Below are 17,449 nucleotides of genomic sequence, written 5' to 3'. Positions count from 1 at the left end.
CTCCTTGTCAAACAGCTGATTGGTGGAGGTGATGGGTGTCAGACTTTTCTGGCAGGAGTCCTGTCCTGCATAACTGAAATCGTCCGCATCAGTTATGCTGCCCATAGACTTCTACTATGACGGAATGCCTCTTAAAGGCTTCCATGGTGCATTCCGTCATAGAATTCCGTTATATTCCATGATGATGGAATCCATAAGGCATTGCCCCAGAACCCAAATGCCAAACTTGAAAATATCAAGTTTGCTCATCCCTGCTGTTTATTTTTACATGCAGGAGTTTTTTGTCCTGTCTTTTTTTAACGGAATCTGTGACAGAAGCCCCGAACATAGCCTTCAACACAGATGTGAATTTGGATATAACTGGAAGGCAGGGGGGGGACTGGGAACTGAAAGTAGCCCTGAAAAAAAAAATCTAAAAGTGGCCCGAAGTTGTAGACAAGTCCAAATTGATAGAAGGCGGGGCAACACAAGTAGGCATAGCCAACACATGCCACAAGTAGGCAAGGACAACTGAAGTAGGTGAGGTCAGCAATACCGCACGGTCGAGGACTGTGATACAGTTGAAATCTCCAGCTGCTGGCCAGGTTCATAAGCACCTGATGCTCCAGTCCCTGCTGGATGGCAATATTAACTTGTGATAATTGATTTTGGAGGAAGGGTGAGCTATGAAGGGAATGGTATCTAAGGGCGCTAAGAAGTTTTATTTTGTACTGAAGCTACACTTTTTAATAATATGTATGTCCTGTTGCTGTTTATACAAAGCACATAGTGTAGATGACCCATTAATAGACACAGCCGCACTTATTACAAATAGTTTACCATTTAATATTTATATTGCATAAAACAATGTGACTTCATAAGCTTGAACATACAAAACTAGACTTGATCCTCCATACTCTTCTCTGTTTTCCTCTGGTTTTGTTTCCTATAGAATTTTACACTTAAAGGGATAATCCGCTTTCATGATATTGATGATCTATCCTCAGGTCATCAATATCAGATCTGTGGTGGTCTGACTCCTGGCAACCCCTGCCTATTATCTGTTTGAAAAGGCCTTGATTCTCCTGCGAGGGCTGCGTCCTCTCCCGTGTAGTGACAGCACAGCGTAATTACATCTTCCCCTCTCATTCATGTGAATGGGACAAACAGTTGTAATTACACTGCACCTCCACTACAATGTAGACACTATGCAGGTAAACATCAATGAGGATGCAACACTCACAAGAGCGCAAATGGCCACGTCAAACAGTTGATCGGTGAGGGCAGCAGGAGTCGGACCCCTACTGGTCTGATATTGATGGAGGATAGGTCACCAATATCATGAAGTCCGACAACCTTTGAAAGAGAATCGGTCACCTCTTCTGACTCCTGTCTTAGTAAAGCCTTATATTCCCTATGAAATAATTCTGGAGTCGGTGGGGCATGTCCCTACACAGTCTTTCCAATCCTTGCTGGCAGGGTCAGACTATGCAGAGACACAACCATGTGATAAAGGGAGAATAGTAACATCCAGTTGAGAATGTATTCATAAATACAATATTCAGTAGGAATAACAGAGAAACAATGCAATGTAGAGTTCTAAGAAAAGATGCTTCAGAATTGTTATTACATGGGGAACAAAAGTATTTTTCTATGGCAGACATGTCAGGAGAAGTGACAGGTCCTCCTTGATGATTTCATAATTGACACTCTATTATATTCTGTACTCCAACATACCATGCTAAAACAATATAAATAAGACAATTTCCTGCACTTTTTACATTTTCCCGATGTTCAGATAATCGATCACATGGAATAGTTTTCTCCTTTCTAATGATCGGAACAAACAATATCCCCTCTTTGTACAGTTCACGTCCAATCTACTATCTTTGTCCCACTCGATTCTCCAATTCTTCCATCCGTCGGGTTATCTGCTCCAGTGGGTTCATGTCAAGGAAACTACATTTACAGCAGAGACCATGGAAACTTTTTTTTAAAAGGGGAATAGTGGAATTGTTGAGACCCTGAAGCAAAGCTTGGAGAGGAGCTGTGACGAATACCACACCTTGCAGCCCTGCCTTCCCCACCTACTGGCAGGTGTCACATGAACGGCAGTAGGCAACAACATCTGCCCCCATCTTTGGCCAGTAGGAATGCTGGGCTAATCTGGCCCTTGTTTTAGCAATCCCTAGGTGTCCAGCCATCAGAATCTCATGCGCAACCCGCAACAACTCTGTCGAGAACAGATAGGGTACTACTAGCTGTCGGTCCCTAGGCCATGCCTCTGGTGAGCCCTGCTGGACCATCACCCGGTACAGCCATCCTTGGTCCCAGACCACCCGTTCGAGGTCTGAGGAAGGCTGTGCTGCCTGCTCCTTGAGTGTTCAGGCTGGCGTCAGCTACTAACGCTGCCTGAAACCCCTGACTGGATGTGGCCAGAATAGATGAGACTGCCACGTCCCTGGGACCTGTCTCCGTCTGATGCAGCAGCCACTTAGTCGGAAGTGGGAAAGCCATCAGACCCCTGAGGGGCCCCTAGACGCCCAGCGCTCCCACTGCGTGTGACAGCAGCTATGGCCGCTGCCACCGATGGTAGTGCCTGCTTCCCCTTGGCTTCCGACCAAGTCGCCAGTCCATATGGACTAACCTGGTCCTCTGATATCCCGGTTGTGGAGGAACCCTGCACTGAGGCTTTACCTGGGAGCCCTACTTCTCCTGGGACAGCCCTGACCTCATTTGCATCATCATCCTCCTCCTCCTCCGCAGCTGTCTGCCCCCTGCTTGTCCCCTCAGTAACCACACCTGAGGACAATAGGTTCCAGCATGCATGCTGGCCACACCCTGGGGCCTCAGCACAGCTGGTGTGAATGACCCCCTCCCCCTGAGGGGAGAGGCAAACATTATATCCCCCACATCACCATCAACAGGCATGTTATAAACATGTATCAGTACCAACAGGGGTGGACATGGCATCACATTCTGGTGATGGGACCTTGCGGTGTCAGTGGCCACATACTTAGACACAAGCAGCCCCAGGTCCATCCCCAGCAAAACACTGGCAGTGATATTTGAGGATACTCCTACCTCCCTTACTCCTCGACCGGCGCCCCAGTCCAAATAGACCTTGCCGACGGGCAGTGCCGGTTTTACTCCCCCTATCCTGGAGACAGCAAGAGATCTCCCAGGCAATAAATCGTGTGGTGCCACCAGTTCAGGCCGTACCATAGTAATCTCAGCGCCGGTGTCTCTAAGTCCCGTGGCCACGGCCTGGCCCACGGTGACTGGTTGAAAATTGTCAAGGGACCTCCCACCACCCCCACACAACACAGTGGACGGTTTCCGGGATGAGGACTGGGATGGGTCCCTTGGGTGCTGGGACACAAGGCCTTGAAGTGCCCTGGCTGCTTGCACAGGTGGCAAAGTCTGGGTGCCTGCACCGATGTGGAAAGTGAAGTAGGGGGTCGGTCCCCACTTGGGCCTAGGGGCAGCAGGTGCAGCGTGCGTCTTACCCCCTCTCCAGCCGACAGGTTTCCGGACCTCTGAAGTCCTGTGGCTGATGTAATCATCGGCCAAGGTTGCTGTTGCGGAGGCCCCCCTTTGGCTTCCAGTCACGGAGGTACTGCTGGAGGGAAATTCCACAAAAACTGCTCTGTGGCGATGAGCCCCTCACCTGGACTGCGTCCTCGCCGCCACCATTCATAGCATCGGCAATCTCCTTCGCTTTGCTCCTTGTGAATATGATACTGGCCATCATTGCAACTGATGGTCACTGACACAGACTGCAACCTGATGCACACACACACCTTATGGTATTTGCACTCAGACTGTCTAGTGTTAAGCTGATCTTAAGACTCCAGCGGCAAAAGCTACTGCTGGTAGTCTTTAGTGTCTGGGAGTATGGGTCCCACACTCACACACTAGTATCTCAATCCCACTTTGCTGTCACCAATATGTGACGAATACCGCACCTCACAGCCCCGCCTGACGTCAACTCCGTCGAGCTCACAAGATATGGTTTAGTTACTGGATTCCAAGACGTGACGTTACGCCCTCCCTGGGAGCACGTAAGGTCAGCTTGATACAGTTTACACAGGCCTCCTGTCCTTGCGGGTCCAGAGAGGCAGGATGGTGAGAGACGGTGGTCCATGCGGCTGTCAGAGTGCGGTTCACGGCAACGTTTTCCATGTAGGCTGGCTGCAGGCTGGTTGCTAGGGGCTGCAGGCTGTATGTTTGATCTCTCTGTCTCTGCGGTGTTACGGGAGGTTGTATTCCCCGTGGTGCTTCTCTTTGTCGGTGGTGCTCAGCAATTTGTCCACGGACCCTCTAAACACATTACTCGATGTGAACCCCTTCCGAAAAAAAAAAAAGACCCTGGCCTCTGGCCTGCATGGGCCTTTTCACCTGTAGTCAGTCACGCCCTTCCCTCCCTCCCTCTGGGAGAAGTCCACCCTCCCTTTCTTGTCCTGGTAGCCAAAGACCCACAACATCCATTATGGCCCATAGCTCCAGACCGGAAGGTTACAGAGAGATGGTTCTGGGACCAATGAGTCCGGCTACAGGTGGAGGCCAAACATGGCGCCGTTATTAGGTTCCTGCTGGGAGATCTCTGTATCTCCTCTTCCTGACTCCCAAACTACGACCAGGGGCATGTCTGTCTTGGCACCAGGGCGCAGATATGGACAGTGATGGACAGGCAATTCATAATTCCTTATGAATCCCTGGTTCCATGATGTCTGATGGACTTGAGTGATCTGGGTAATAGCTGAGACCCCCTACAGTTTTTTCCCCCTGTAGGATGAGTTGGCCTAGGTGCTGGCTGAGTGAGATGTGAATTGTACACATGTGGCCTGCTTGAAGCCAGGACCCCTGCGGGGTTCACTCCCTCTGCTACCTCACAGCAAATGGCTGGAATTAGATCATAGCTGGCATTAGGTCATAATTCCACATTCCTCACAGCAGCCCATACCACCAAAGTACCTTTTTTTTTTCATACGCCTTCCCAACAGCACCAGCAAGAGGATATTCCCCCTCCCAGGGACAGGAAACAACATAGAGGCCAATAATTTAAAAGCCCCCTCCCCTTTACCTCCTCCAGTTGTTTCCTGTCCCCGGGACGGATGGAGACCTTGATAGGCAGAGGGGTCTCTTTTTTCTCTCTGCCCCTGGAAAGACGCTCAGCCTTTGGTTTGTTGGTCCTGAGAATATCTCAGGAGCACTGTCTTATCTCCCTACCTGCGCTTTGGTGTAAGTCCTGCATGGATTCAGGCAGCCTGGGCTCTGCCATGGCTGAATGGGATCAGCAGGCAGGAGGATCAGGCCTGCATCTGTGGAAGGCTAAGCCTTCCTCTTGCTTTTGCCTTTGGTGCTGGTTCTTACTTAGTGTATTGTCATCAGGATTCCCTCTATGTTTTAGGGCAAGACTGCTGGGAAATCTGCAGAACCATCACTAAAAAGCAAAAAATGTGCAAGAAACTGCTGTCTTCCTCAGATGCACAGAGAAGTTAGTTTCAGAAGACAGCCCTTCTATTATATAAAATCTCAGAGCACTAATTAAATAAGAAGTTAGTTCTGCTATAGATACCAAGTTATCTAATCTACCCCAGAGACCTTTCACCTCTAAATCAGTTCCTCAAGTCTATGGAGGAGGACTTAGAGCAGGATAAAAGGGAATTAACTGATGATTCAGAGTCTGCTTCCTCTGAAGACGATTCTGGAAGGCCGCTGTATTCAGTGGATGAAACTGAAGCCTTATTAAAAACCATATGTGCCACCATTAATGTAGAAGACGTTAAAGAAACACATTCGATCCAAGATCAGTTATTTAAAGGGCTTGGAGAAAAAAAGAGGAGGGTGTTTCCAGTACATGACACAATTAAGAAGTTCATAAATAATGAATGGGAAGATCCGGAAAAAAAGATCAGGGATTTCAAAATTGTTCAAGAGAAAATATCCGTTTGAGGAGCTGGATTCTGCTCTCTGTGACAAGACTCCTAAAGTTGTAGCAAGAATCTCAACGAAATCCTCTTTACCCTTTGAGGATGTAGGACTTTTGAGGGAGCCTATGGATAAAAAATGTGAGTTCATCTTGAAAAAGTCATGGGAGGCAAACACAGCTATTCTTAGACCAGGGATTGCCGCTACCTATACAGCTATAACCTTGTCCCTTTGGTTATCTCAACTGGAAGAGCACCTAACCTCAGGTACTCTAAGGGAAAATATTCAGACTTCTTTACCGTTCCTAAAACAGGCTTCAAATTTTATTGCTGACGCCTCCGCTGATGTGGTTAAACTGGAGCTAGATCTGCTGCCTTATGTAACTCGGCCAGAAGAACAATATGGCTAAGATCCTGGTCTGGGGATGCAACATCCAAATCCAGATTGTGCAGCACCCCATGTGAGGGGGACAGGCTTTTTGGGCCTGTTCTTGATGATGTTTTGGAGATAGCCTCAAACAGGAAAAAGGTTTTTCCCATGGAATCAAAATATTTTTTTTACCGTTGATCCTTTTGTACGCAAAGGGGGGCAGGCAAGACCAGGAGAAAAAAGAAACTACGTACCGCTGGCAGACATCCAGAGGCAGAGGAAAGGGCTTTCTGTTCAACCAGGATAAATCTGCCAGACAGTCTAACAAATGAAGCCAGCAGTACTTCTGCCTGGGAAGGGATATCTTCCTCCCCTTGGATTCTATCTCTAATCAAGTTAGGTTACAGGATAGAATTTGACTCCTACCCTCCAGAAAGGTTTATGGTAAATGAAACCTTAAATCCAACTTCTCTTGGAATCCCAGATTATTCTCCTTTTACAAAATAATGTGTTGATTCCAGTACCGTCGGAACAAGAGAAGGAAGGATTCTACTCTCCGATTTTCCTCTCTTGCTTCAACTGTCAAAAGGGGATTATTGGCGTCCTCCTCAGGTTCCAGACCTTCTTCTGCAGGGTTTGGTAATACATCCGAACTCGCCGCACCTCAACCTCTCGGCCTGGATGTTGAACATGACATCTTAAAGGAAAGGGGCCTTTCGGATACAGTGATTACTACCCTGCTTAAGAGCAGGAAACCAATTACCTCAAAAATCTATAGTAGTACCTGGAAGGCTTTTCTGGATTTTTCTGCAAGTTCCTGGGACCCGTCAATGGTTTCGGATATAAAAATCATCTTTGATTTGCTTCAGAAAGGCCTAGACATGGGTCTTAGAGTAAGTACCTTGAAGGTACAGATAGCTGCCCTATCTGCCTTCCTAGACATCAAAGTGGCAGAAATAGAGCTAGTAAAGAGATTTAGGCTACTTTCACACTTGCGTTCGTCGGTCCGCTCGTGAGCTCCGTTTGAAGGAGCTCACGAGCGGACCCGAACGCCTCCGTCCAGCCCTGATGCAGTCTGAATGGAGCGTATCCGCTCAGACTGCATCAGTCTGGCGGCGTTCAGCCTCCGCTCCGCTCGCCTCTGCACGGCCAGGCGGACAGCTGAACGCTGCTTGCAGCGTTCAGCTGTCCGCCTGGCCGTGCGGAGGCGAGCGGATCCGTTCAGACTTACAATGTAAGTCAATGGGAACGGATCCGCTTGAAGATGACACACTATGGCTCAATCTTCAAGCGGATCCGTCCCCCATTGACTTTACATTGAAAGTCTGAACGGATCCGCTCAGGCTACTTGCGCACTTAGAAATTTTTCTAAGTTATTAATGCAGACGGATCCGTACTGAACGGAGCCTCCGTCTGCATTAATATGATCGGATCCGTTCAGAACGGATCCGATCAAGCGCAAGTGTGAAAGTAGCCTTATAAAGGGAGCCTATAGAATCAGACCTGCCTTCTGTTCTTCAGGTCCACCTTGGGATCTAAACCTAATTTTATCTGGCTAAATGATGTGTGATAGCTGGGGGGCTAAAGATTGTCCATTGGGGTCTAGAAGCTTTAAAGGGGTTATTCCAGTTTTGCAATTCATCAACAATTGGCAGGAAACAACTTATCATTTACTAATAGTGTTTTTTTTTAATCTATAATGCCCCATTTCCCTGCCCTCCATTGCGGTCCCGTGACATTTTCTGCTATGTTGGTTCCCCATCCCAATGACATCATGTCTACATCTGAGGTGTGGCCAGGCTTGTAAGACTCTGCCCTGTGGACACAACATCAGTGACCCAGTCTCTCAGGGCGGTGTTCTGTCATTTTCCTGGGCCCTGCCCTGTAGACGTGATGTCAGTAATGATGATGTATCTTAGGGATGATTCTTCCAGTAGGGCATCAAGCAGGCTTGGATCCAGGGCTGCCATTAGGAATTTTAGGGCTCCATGTAGGCAAACCATGTGCTCCCCATTTTTAGTCATGCGGTTTACCAATCACCATAAATAATGTGTTCCCCATATTGTACAGGGTATTATGATTCACCGAAATAATCAGTCAGCTATCAGCAAGCTTTAATGAGAAGGAAATGTTCTAAAACCAAAATACCAACCAGAAAAGAACAAAAAAATAAACAAATATAAACCTTCCCTAAAATATAACCTTTATTCATGGATTAAAACTAAAAAACTAAATCCAAACAGGACCAAAAAACCCCAAATTAATCTGTCCCTTTCCCTACTTAAAGCAGAGTAACTGCTCTGATAAAGGCGATCCCACTGTCTTCTTATCTGGCCTTCCAAAACCCTAATCTCATTGGGGTAGAAGGCTGATATAAGTGGGATCACAGCACAGCTGAAAAATGTCTCAATCAAATTCATTATACGAGACCTTGTGCTAAATGGTAGAGATAAACCTCCTAGCGGGATAGCTCGAAAACAAAGAATGGCGTAAAGATGAAATCCACACTATAATTGCATATAACAAGTTTACAGACCTGGTAGTATACTGATGAGCTTCCCATTGTTTATATAATTCATAGTTGACTTCTAACCAATGACACTTGCCCAATAGCTTTGTAAACAGAAAATTCAGCCCTTCCAACAGAGCAGGTCTGTAGTGTAAGGGTAACTCTTCTGCCTGCCATATAAAAGGTCTGGGGTTCAAATCCCAATGACGTCCTGTTAAATAATTTCTTTAGTAAAAGTCTAACAAAGCTTTATTAGTATTCGCTGTATTAAAGAGGCTTCTGGCTCTATTTCTATCTGTGATGTTCCAGCTGGGAGAGGAAGGAGAGGCAGAGATCTGCTGCAACAGTTTCTATAACATAAACGAGCCATCAGGTTACCTTATAGCCATGTTCGTATTGTGGTCTGCAAACCATGGATACGCAAAATACGCCTTCCATGTGCAATCCGCATTTTTCTCACGCCCATTACTAGAAATTACTATTCATGTCCGCAATATGGATAATTATAGGACATGTTCTCTAATTTGTGGAATGGACACACGGATGCGGACAGCACATGGATGACCTCCATGTGCTGGACATTTTTTTGCTGACCCATAAAAATGAATGGGTCCATGTGCAATCCGCAGAAAATGCACATTAGACACGGATATAAGCAGGTAAGCATGGGTTCTGCAGCTCCATTCATCTCTGTGGGAGATCTGGAAATAGCTGAGCACCATACACATCTCCGTCAGTCTCATAGAGATAAGTCGAGGGGCCACTCCATTACTTTCAGAGGGGCCTGTAGCAATTACAGGTTCTTGTGGGATTGGTCGCGGGTCCCAGCAGTAGGACTCCCGTCAATCTAATAGTTATTCCATATCCTGTGGATAGGGGATAGCTGCCAATTACCAGAATACTCTTACAAGTGTCAAGTTGGAAAATTATATATTAGGTCATCTTTGGGGAGACATTCACACTTTAGTATTTTTTTATTTTGCGATTTTCTATTATAACTGGGGAATCCATAGGAAAATAGCCCCCTGTCATTACTGGCAGAGCTGATGGCAGTCATGCCATGTCGGGGATGGGGCTCACTTTGTCAGCACACGATTGTCGGCTCCAATATCGGTAGCAGAATTGCTACTGCCTCTATTCACTAAAGAGTGATCATGTAGGCTGAAAAGAGACAGAAATGGTTATAAAGCTCTTCTATCATCTCCTCAGGGCCCGGCCTGCTCCTGCTATCTATCTGTAAGTTTTAAAGGGGTTGTCTCAATTTAGACATTGGTGGCCTATCCAACCTATCCCAGTGATATGCCACCAATATCTAAGATGAGAAAAACCCTTTAAAGCATCAACGCCACAAGACGTCACTGCGTACTCCGGGCCCTTTCTTCCCACCGTCAAAACACAGTGGGCAATATATATAACGGAAGGACAATAACTGCTTGCATGTCACCCATGGGCAGATCATATCACGTCAGTACCCGTCGGCATTATTCACGGCCTTGAGGCTTTACTGTGAGACTTTGTAGAGAAGCTTCCAAAATGGGAGAATTCGGGCCCCCCTCACAACATGTGGGAGCAGAACACACACCAGTCATCATGTGGGAAAGTATGTTTTACGTTTTCCAGAATAATGCCTCATTCACACATCAGTATTTCGGTCAGTGATTTCCTTCAGACATAAGGTATAAGGGAAAGATCTGCACCTGTTCAGTTCTTTGGACCCACACCTAGTTTTGGCTCAAAATCACTGATCAAACACTGATGTGTGAATAAGGGATAAGGCCACGTAATGACTGCGCTCAGAGTAACCGATGATACAAGAGGTGAAATTTTCCTGTAAAGGATATACTGATGAGTTAGCCGTCTGACTTCTTCGTTCGAATTGGACTGAAACTCCATAATGTTCTTACACTGGCACTGCTCCTCCTTGGCCTTTTCTGGAAAATCAGATACAAAAAGTCAGATGTAAAGACTAATGTGAATGCTGGCTAACAACTGTGCAACATACGGATCCGTCTTTTAGGGATTTGTGATATGGCACCCAAAGCCTGCAATGGACCCATGCTATGCCTCCATATCAATATTCTGGGGTACATGAGTGTATCACCTAGAAACATTGCTTCTCGGAGAGAATGTACTACGTAGTATAGGCGCAATACACCATACGGGCACCCTAAAAGCTCATGCATGTCAGTGCTGTGTGCAGAGTGCCCGTATGGCAGCATATGGAGTGCTATACCATGTCCACCTGCATGATGGTTTATGAGGCTGAGTATTCTCCCCTAGAAGCAATATATCTGGAGGAGAACAGATCTGTAGGCCATGGTATGCGTACAGTACAATGGCGGTGTGATACAGATCTGTAATATGGCGGTGTGCATGACTAAATCTTTCCACTCCTTTACTGTTGATGGCCTATGCTCAGGATAGGCTGTCAATATCTGATCGTCAGGGGTCCGACGTTCTTGCACAACCCCTTTAATTGTTTGATTGTCTAAAAACATCTGGACCATTTTTGTTCTTTTTTCAAGAAGAAATCAAGGTCAATATCATTATTAATACAGACCTCTACAAAGTGATCTACATTATTTACCTAAATAAAATAATTTCATAATTATTTACACCTTTATGATTTGGGCATATGACCTTATAACGAGACCCCCCCCCCCGCCCCCCCCCCCTATGCTCCCCTACTATGACCCAGAATGGAGAGCCACTCTGGCCACCTGCCGTCCATGTATTACATGGTCAGCCCATCATTTGAATGGCCGGTATGTACTGCTACATTTCCCCAGCAGAAGATACAGGGGAAATGTAACGGCAGGAGCATCGGACTGGATACGGCGCCGACTTCAATTATAGTGATTATATCTGTGAGACAACCCTTGGAAACAAGTACAAGTGACATCTCACCTTCTGCTTGAGTTGTGAACTTGATGGCGGACATTGAACACGAGACTGTGATTTCACTGTTTTCTCCTCTTAGTTCCGAGGAATATTCTAAAAGATACAAAATTTCAAGTTACAAAGTTAATTATTAAAATAAAAGCATTACTGATGATGGGACGTGATGTGGGGTCTGTTCTGGCACTGATTGGGTGTGAGCCCGGGTTTCGCCTCTAAACAGAACTGTTTAAGGGAATGTGTCATCAGAAAATGACCTGTTTAAATGAATTTTGGTGGTTATATTTTATTTTCAATATCACTTAAAAAATCCTAATATTTTGCAATTTTTGTACTGGCCACTAAGCCTAATTATATGATGACAATCCACGTTCTTTAGGCTGGGTTCACACCTGAGCGTTTTACAGCGCGTTCCTACGCGCTGTAAAACGCTCAACAAGGAGAAACCAATGCTTCCCTATGGGAATGGTTCTCACCTGGGCGTTTTACAGCGTGTACGATCGCACTGTAAAACGCCCGACGCCCCAAGAAGTACATGAGCTTCTTTGGGGCGTCTTCTGGCGCGTTCCCGTACATAGACTTTCGGGAACGTGCGACAATGGGCGTTCGCTTGTCTCTGTATGCGCGATTGCAAACGCTGGTACAATCGCGCATACAGAGCGCTCCTTTCAGAACGCTCAGGTGTGAACCCAGCGTTAGAAATCACTTTACAGCAGTTATCTCATTATTATCACAAGCAGAATTACAATGGCAGAAGACACCCACTGATAACACAGGATACACCCTTCACAATAGGTTATATCACAGCTTATCTACTCTCCCTCCCTGCACAATGACCTCTGCACAGGTAACAAAGCATGCTCACAACACTCTCCCATAGAGGTCAATGATTCATCTCCTGTCCATTGCACCTAAGGTCCATGTAGCTGCTGTAATACATATCCCAAAATGCTGTTAACAGTGGCTCAGGCAAGATGGCTACCCCCATAATCATATATAGGAAACAGAATTAAAAAAAATCTACAATCAGAAAATAAAAACAAATGAGAAAAATAATATACGTCACTATCTGGTTTTAATTAGTAAAAAAATATAGGTGATACATCACCTTTAAATTCTGTATCCAAACTTGACCCACCATAGTATCTTCCTTAGACTACTTTCACATCTGGGTTTTCCTTTCAAGTTTTGAGATCCGGCAGAGGATCATTGGCAACGGGGACAAAACTGAACAAACTGGATGCATTCCATTACGGTATGTTGCACAAAACCGCTGCAAACTGACGTTTTGTGTTGGTTTGTGAAACTGAACAAGACGGATCCGGATGGGGTTTTTTCAGACAGGAAAAAACGGATTCGGCGCCTATTGACTTACAGTGGTGTTAGTGCCACATCCGGTTTTTTCCTTTTTGATTTAATACAACCACATCCGAATGGAACAGATGCCGGATCTCAAAGCCTGAAAGGAAAACGCATATGAGAAAGTAGCCTTAGGGCTCATGCACACGAACATTTTTTCTTTCCGCTTCTGTTCCGTTGTTTTTTTGCGGACCGTATGCGGAACCATTCACTTCAATGGGCCTGCAAAAAAGAACGGAAGGTACTCTGTGTGCATTCCGTTTCCGTATTTCCGTTCCGCAAAAAAGTAAAGCATGTCCTTTTATTGTCCACAAATCACGGTCCGAGTCCCCATTCTAGTCAATGGGTCCTTAAAAAATACGGAACGCACACGGAACACATCTGTATGTCATCCGTATTTCATCCATATTTTGCGAGTCCATATTGCTCATGTGTTTGGTGATTAATAAGTTACTGTTTCCGATCCGCATAAAACAGATCAAATACGGAAACCATACGGATATGTCTTGTGCAATAACGGAACGGAACTGGACTTAAATCAGAGAAAAAAACCTCAGATGCGGAACAACGGATCTGTGAAAAACGGACCGCAAAACAACAACGGTCGTGTGCATGAGCCCTTACTGTGTGCAAAGAACCTTGTATTGTTATCCTCCACATTTCATCCCTCTAAGCCAGTTCGCAGCGAGGCATTCTGTGTTTTACCTACAGCACATACAACTTTTCAGCCCCCGTTCAGGCGATCAGTGGGCGTACAGCCAGTGCTAATATGTCAGTATAGAATCACGGCGCAGAGAACAAATCTATGAATTTCCACTCTTATAATTAGCCTCCGTTTAAAAAAAAAAAATCCAATATACCATTCTCCAGTTCTTACCTTGGTTGGAGAGGTCAGTGGTGGTTTTCCAATTGCTCCATCCTAAAAAGATAAAAATATGGGGGGCATTTATTATGGTATTTACGACATGTGCAAAAAAAAAGTCTCAAATTTTCGCGCACACCGTATTTGTGGCTAAATTTGTGACTTTTCCCCATTCTGGTCAGTGGTAGGAGGCTGCCGTAGATTTTAATCTGTCACACGGCCAGCAGAGGAGGCACCGATTCTGTAAGAGGCCTGCGCCTCTGCATACATTTAGAGCATCCCCGGCTGAGCAGGGGGAATCAAGATCGTCGATGTAAACGCTGGTCTTGATAAATGTCCCCCTATATTTTTTTAATTGACGTAATACAAGTAGACATGGAAAGCTTTGTAATAAACTCCTAAATGGCTGTCCTGATTTACAGTAGGAAGAGCAGCTCTGGAGCATAAGCTTCTGCTCTACTGAGTAAATATATTTATCACTGACCGTGAGACCTATGAGAGAGGAAGACTACGCAATTGCTATGGGGCCCGTGTTAGGCCTTTCACTAACCTGATTATCTTAGCATTTCCCTGCAGTCACCACTAGGGGGCACTCACTACATAGAGATTGTTTTACAGCTCCCAAGAGTTCAGTAGTAGCCGTGTTACTTCATTTAGCCAGGATTATCTAATATTAGGCTCTGTGAGCCTATAAAAAATATGTCCCCAAAATATTATCTTTGGCGCGTGCTGATTTCTACGTACACCACGGCAATGATCACGTATAACTGAGTTGTATCAAACAAAAAGTTCAATAGGTATGACAGATCACTGTAATGGGCGAGTAATACATCTACATACAGTACCATCGCATATGCTGGACTTTAACTTCTCAGTGATGTATCCCATGGAGCTAAAGTCGTCAGCATGGATAACATGCTTCTCTTGTGGCGATGAAGCAATTTCTCGTAACTCTTCGTCAATGGCCTTGCCAACGCCAACAGCATAGATGGTGATGCCTGAGAAGGAAGAGATGCTGCATCGTTACGTCATCATAATTAAATCTACGACAACCTCCAAGTGACCTGAGCCGACCACAAGCATCAGCGACTGAAGAGACCTGCGAGGCAGAGGGACTCCTGTGACTACCCTGCATCTGTACTGTGAGGGCAGGATCACGTGCAAGCGTAGTACAGGACAAGGGGAATATTACAGTCACTGTAGCAAAAGTGTGAAAATTAACTTTGTTTCCAAGAAGAAAAGAAAGCTGATCCTCTGATGCCACCAGATGTAAGGTAGCCATCCTATAAGTCAATGTTCAACCTTTTAAACAGGCCTCGAGACGTAATTTAGGATTATAGCCAAGCCAGTATCTCATCTGCAGACTGCTGTTTCGGGGTGATTGCCCCTCATCAGTGCTGAGCAGAGAGAACTGGCGTAATTGGGTGAGAGGCCAATGGGATGCAGAATAGCAAAGGTGCTCCTGCAAGATCTGTATTGGGGCCCCCACTGCCATGTGCCATTTATAAAACTGGTGACTGGCCCCCCCCCTGACAGTAGTGCCAGTGTTGCCAGCTGTCTGTAGATTCCTGGACAGTCCATAAAATTTGTAGACTTTCCCCCGCCCAGTGATTTCTTGAGGCTGGTGGTCCTTGGGAAGGTCATTTTAATTTAAAGGGGGTATGTCACCAGCATTTTCCCATTATAAACCGCTCCCGGAGCCCTGCAGATCACATTTACTGTATCCAAGACATAGATTTTTATTCTTTTTATTCATATGTTGATATTTGTTTCCTCTGGAAAAGATGTGTATTCCAATATGCCATGTCCTATATGATGTCTGATTGTATTTTTTTACATTAGTCATAGGATAACTCCTTTAAGGGAATATTTTAAATGGTGCAACATAATGCCTGAATGTTTAGTGAACCGAGCCTATATTCTGTGAAATGCTGTGTCCTTGGCATTATTTACATGTTTTTCTGTGATTTGACGTCATTTCGGGCATTTTTTTAAAAAGTACTCTTAGGCCCCTTTCACACGGGCGAGTATTCCGCGTGGGTGCGATGCGTGAGTTGAACGCATTGCACCTGCACTGAATCCTGACCCATTCATTTCTATGGGGCTGTGCACACGAGCAGTGATTTTCACTCATCACTTATGCGTTGCGTGAAAATCGCAGCATGTTCTATATTCTGCGTTTTTCACGTAACGCAGGCCCCATAGAAATGAATGGGGTTGCGTGAAAATCGCAAGCATCCGCAAGCAAGTGCGGATGCGGTGCGATTTTCACGCATGGGTTTTAGGTGACAGTCTATTCACTGTATTATTTTCCCTTATAACATGGTTATAAGGGAAAATAATAGCATTCTGAATACAGAATGCAGAGTATAATAGTACTGGAGGGGTTCCCGGTCTCTTTACTTCTTGAATGAGCTGTGGGCTAAAGGACCTGTGGTGATGTCAGATCACATGCTCCATCACCATGGTGATGGACCATGTGATTGGAGCATGTGATCTGACGTCACCACAGGTCCTTTAGCCCACAGCTAGTAAAGAAGGGACCGGGAACTACGCGATCAAGAGGATAAGGTGAGTTAACTTTTTTATTTTTTTGAACCCTTCCAGCACTATTATACTATGCATTCTGTAGTCAGAATGCTATTATTTTCCCTTATAACCATGTTATAAGGGAAAATAATACAATCTTCAGAACATCAATCCCAAGCCCGAACTTCTGTGAAGAAGTTCGGGTTTGGGTACCAAACATGCACGATTTTTCTCACGTGAGTGCAAAACGCATTACAATGTTTTGCACTCGCGCGGAAAAATCGTGCATTTTCCCGCAACGCACCCGCCTCTTATCCGGGCAAAAATACTGACGCCCGTGTGAAAGAGTCCTTAAAGAGGACCCGTCACCTCTCCTGACATGTCTGTTTAATTAACAACTTGCATTCTCCATGTAATAAAAATCCCAGAGCACGTTTTCATATAAATTTTTGTTGTGTCATTCCTCTATTATTCCTGCTAGAAGTTATGAATGAATTGCTATCAGCCTGCCAGAAGGTCCATCTGGGCGTTACCAGTTGGGGGGGTTCCCTGGACAGTCTGACAATGGCAGCACTGATTGGATAGTGCCAGACTGTACAGGGGCACACCCATAAACTAGTAACACCCATCTGGACCTTCAATGCAAACGGCTGGAAGTTCATTCATAACAAAACGTTATATGAAAAATTGCTCCAGAATTGTTATTACACGGGGAATGCAAGTGTCAGGAGAGGGGACAGGTCCTCTATAATTGCTGTGGAATAAAAAATTATGTTTTTTTCTAATATACTTTGCAGGTCCAATCATCACTTGGGCTGTGGTGATTCGTGGGTGCTAGTAGTGTACTGTGTATGGGTATTGAATATTTGGGTGCTGTATGAGGGCGGCAGCACCACAGTTACAATAGTCAGGTTGGAGTCCATTCTTCTGAATATTAGTCAATCTGGATAATACCTTTTTTCAGTTTTTATCATCCCCCCCCCCCCCCCCCCTCTCGGGTCTCTTTTTTT

The 17,449-nt window shown here is 45.5% G+C and overlaps 1 protein-coding gene across 2 annotated transcripts in view; it reads right to left on the bottom strand.

Annotated features, from left to right (window-relative positions):
• Positions 1–809: 809 nt before the first annotated feature.
• MATN2 (matrilin 2) overlaps positions 810–17,449 on the bottom strand; it is a 151,084-nt gene continuing 134,444 nt past the window's right edge. For both annotated transcript variants that reach the window (XM_044295723.1, XM_044295724.1), the window contains exons 13-17: positions 14,756–14,908; positions 13,926–13,967; positions 11,699–11,785; positions 10,633–10,722; positions 810–1,918 (exon numbers count right to left, since the gene is read on the bottom strand). In XM_044295723.1, the coding sequence (XP_044151658.1) occupies positions 1,863–1,918; positions 10,633–10,722; positions 11,699–11,785; positions 13,926–13,967; positions 14,756–14,908 (428 nt within the window). In that variant the 3' untranslated portion in view covers positions 810–1,862. The remainder of the gene's footprint in view (positions 1,919–10,632; positions 10,723–11,698; positions 11,786–13,925; positions 13,968–14,755; positions 14,909–17,449) is intronic.

This window comes from Bufo gargarizans, chromosome 5 (genome assembly GCF_014858855.1).
Source record: "Bufo gargarizans isolate SCDJY-AF-19 chromosome 5, ASM1485885v1, whole genome shotgun sequence".
Classification (NCBI taxonomy): Eukaryota; Metazoa; Chordata; class Amphibia; order Anura; family Bufonidae; genus Bufo; species Bufo gargarizans.
This window is presented reverse-complemented; position numbering and strand designations above follow the sequence as displayed.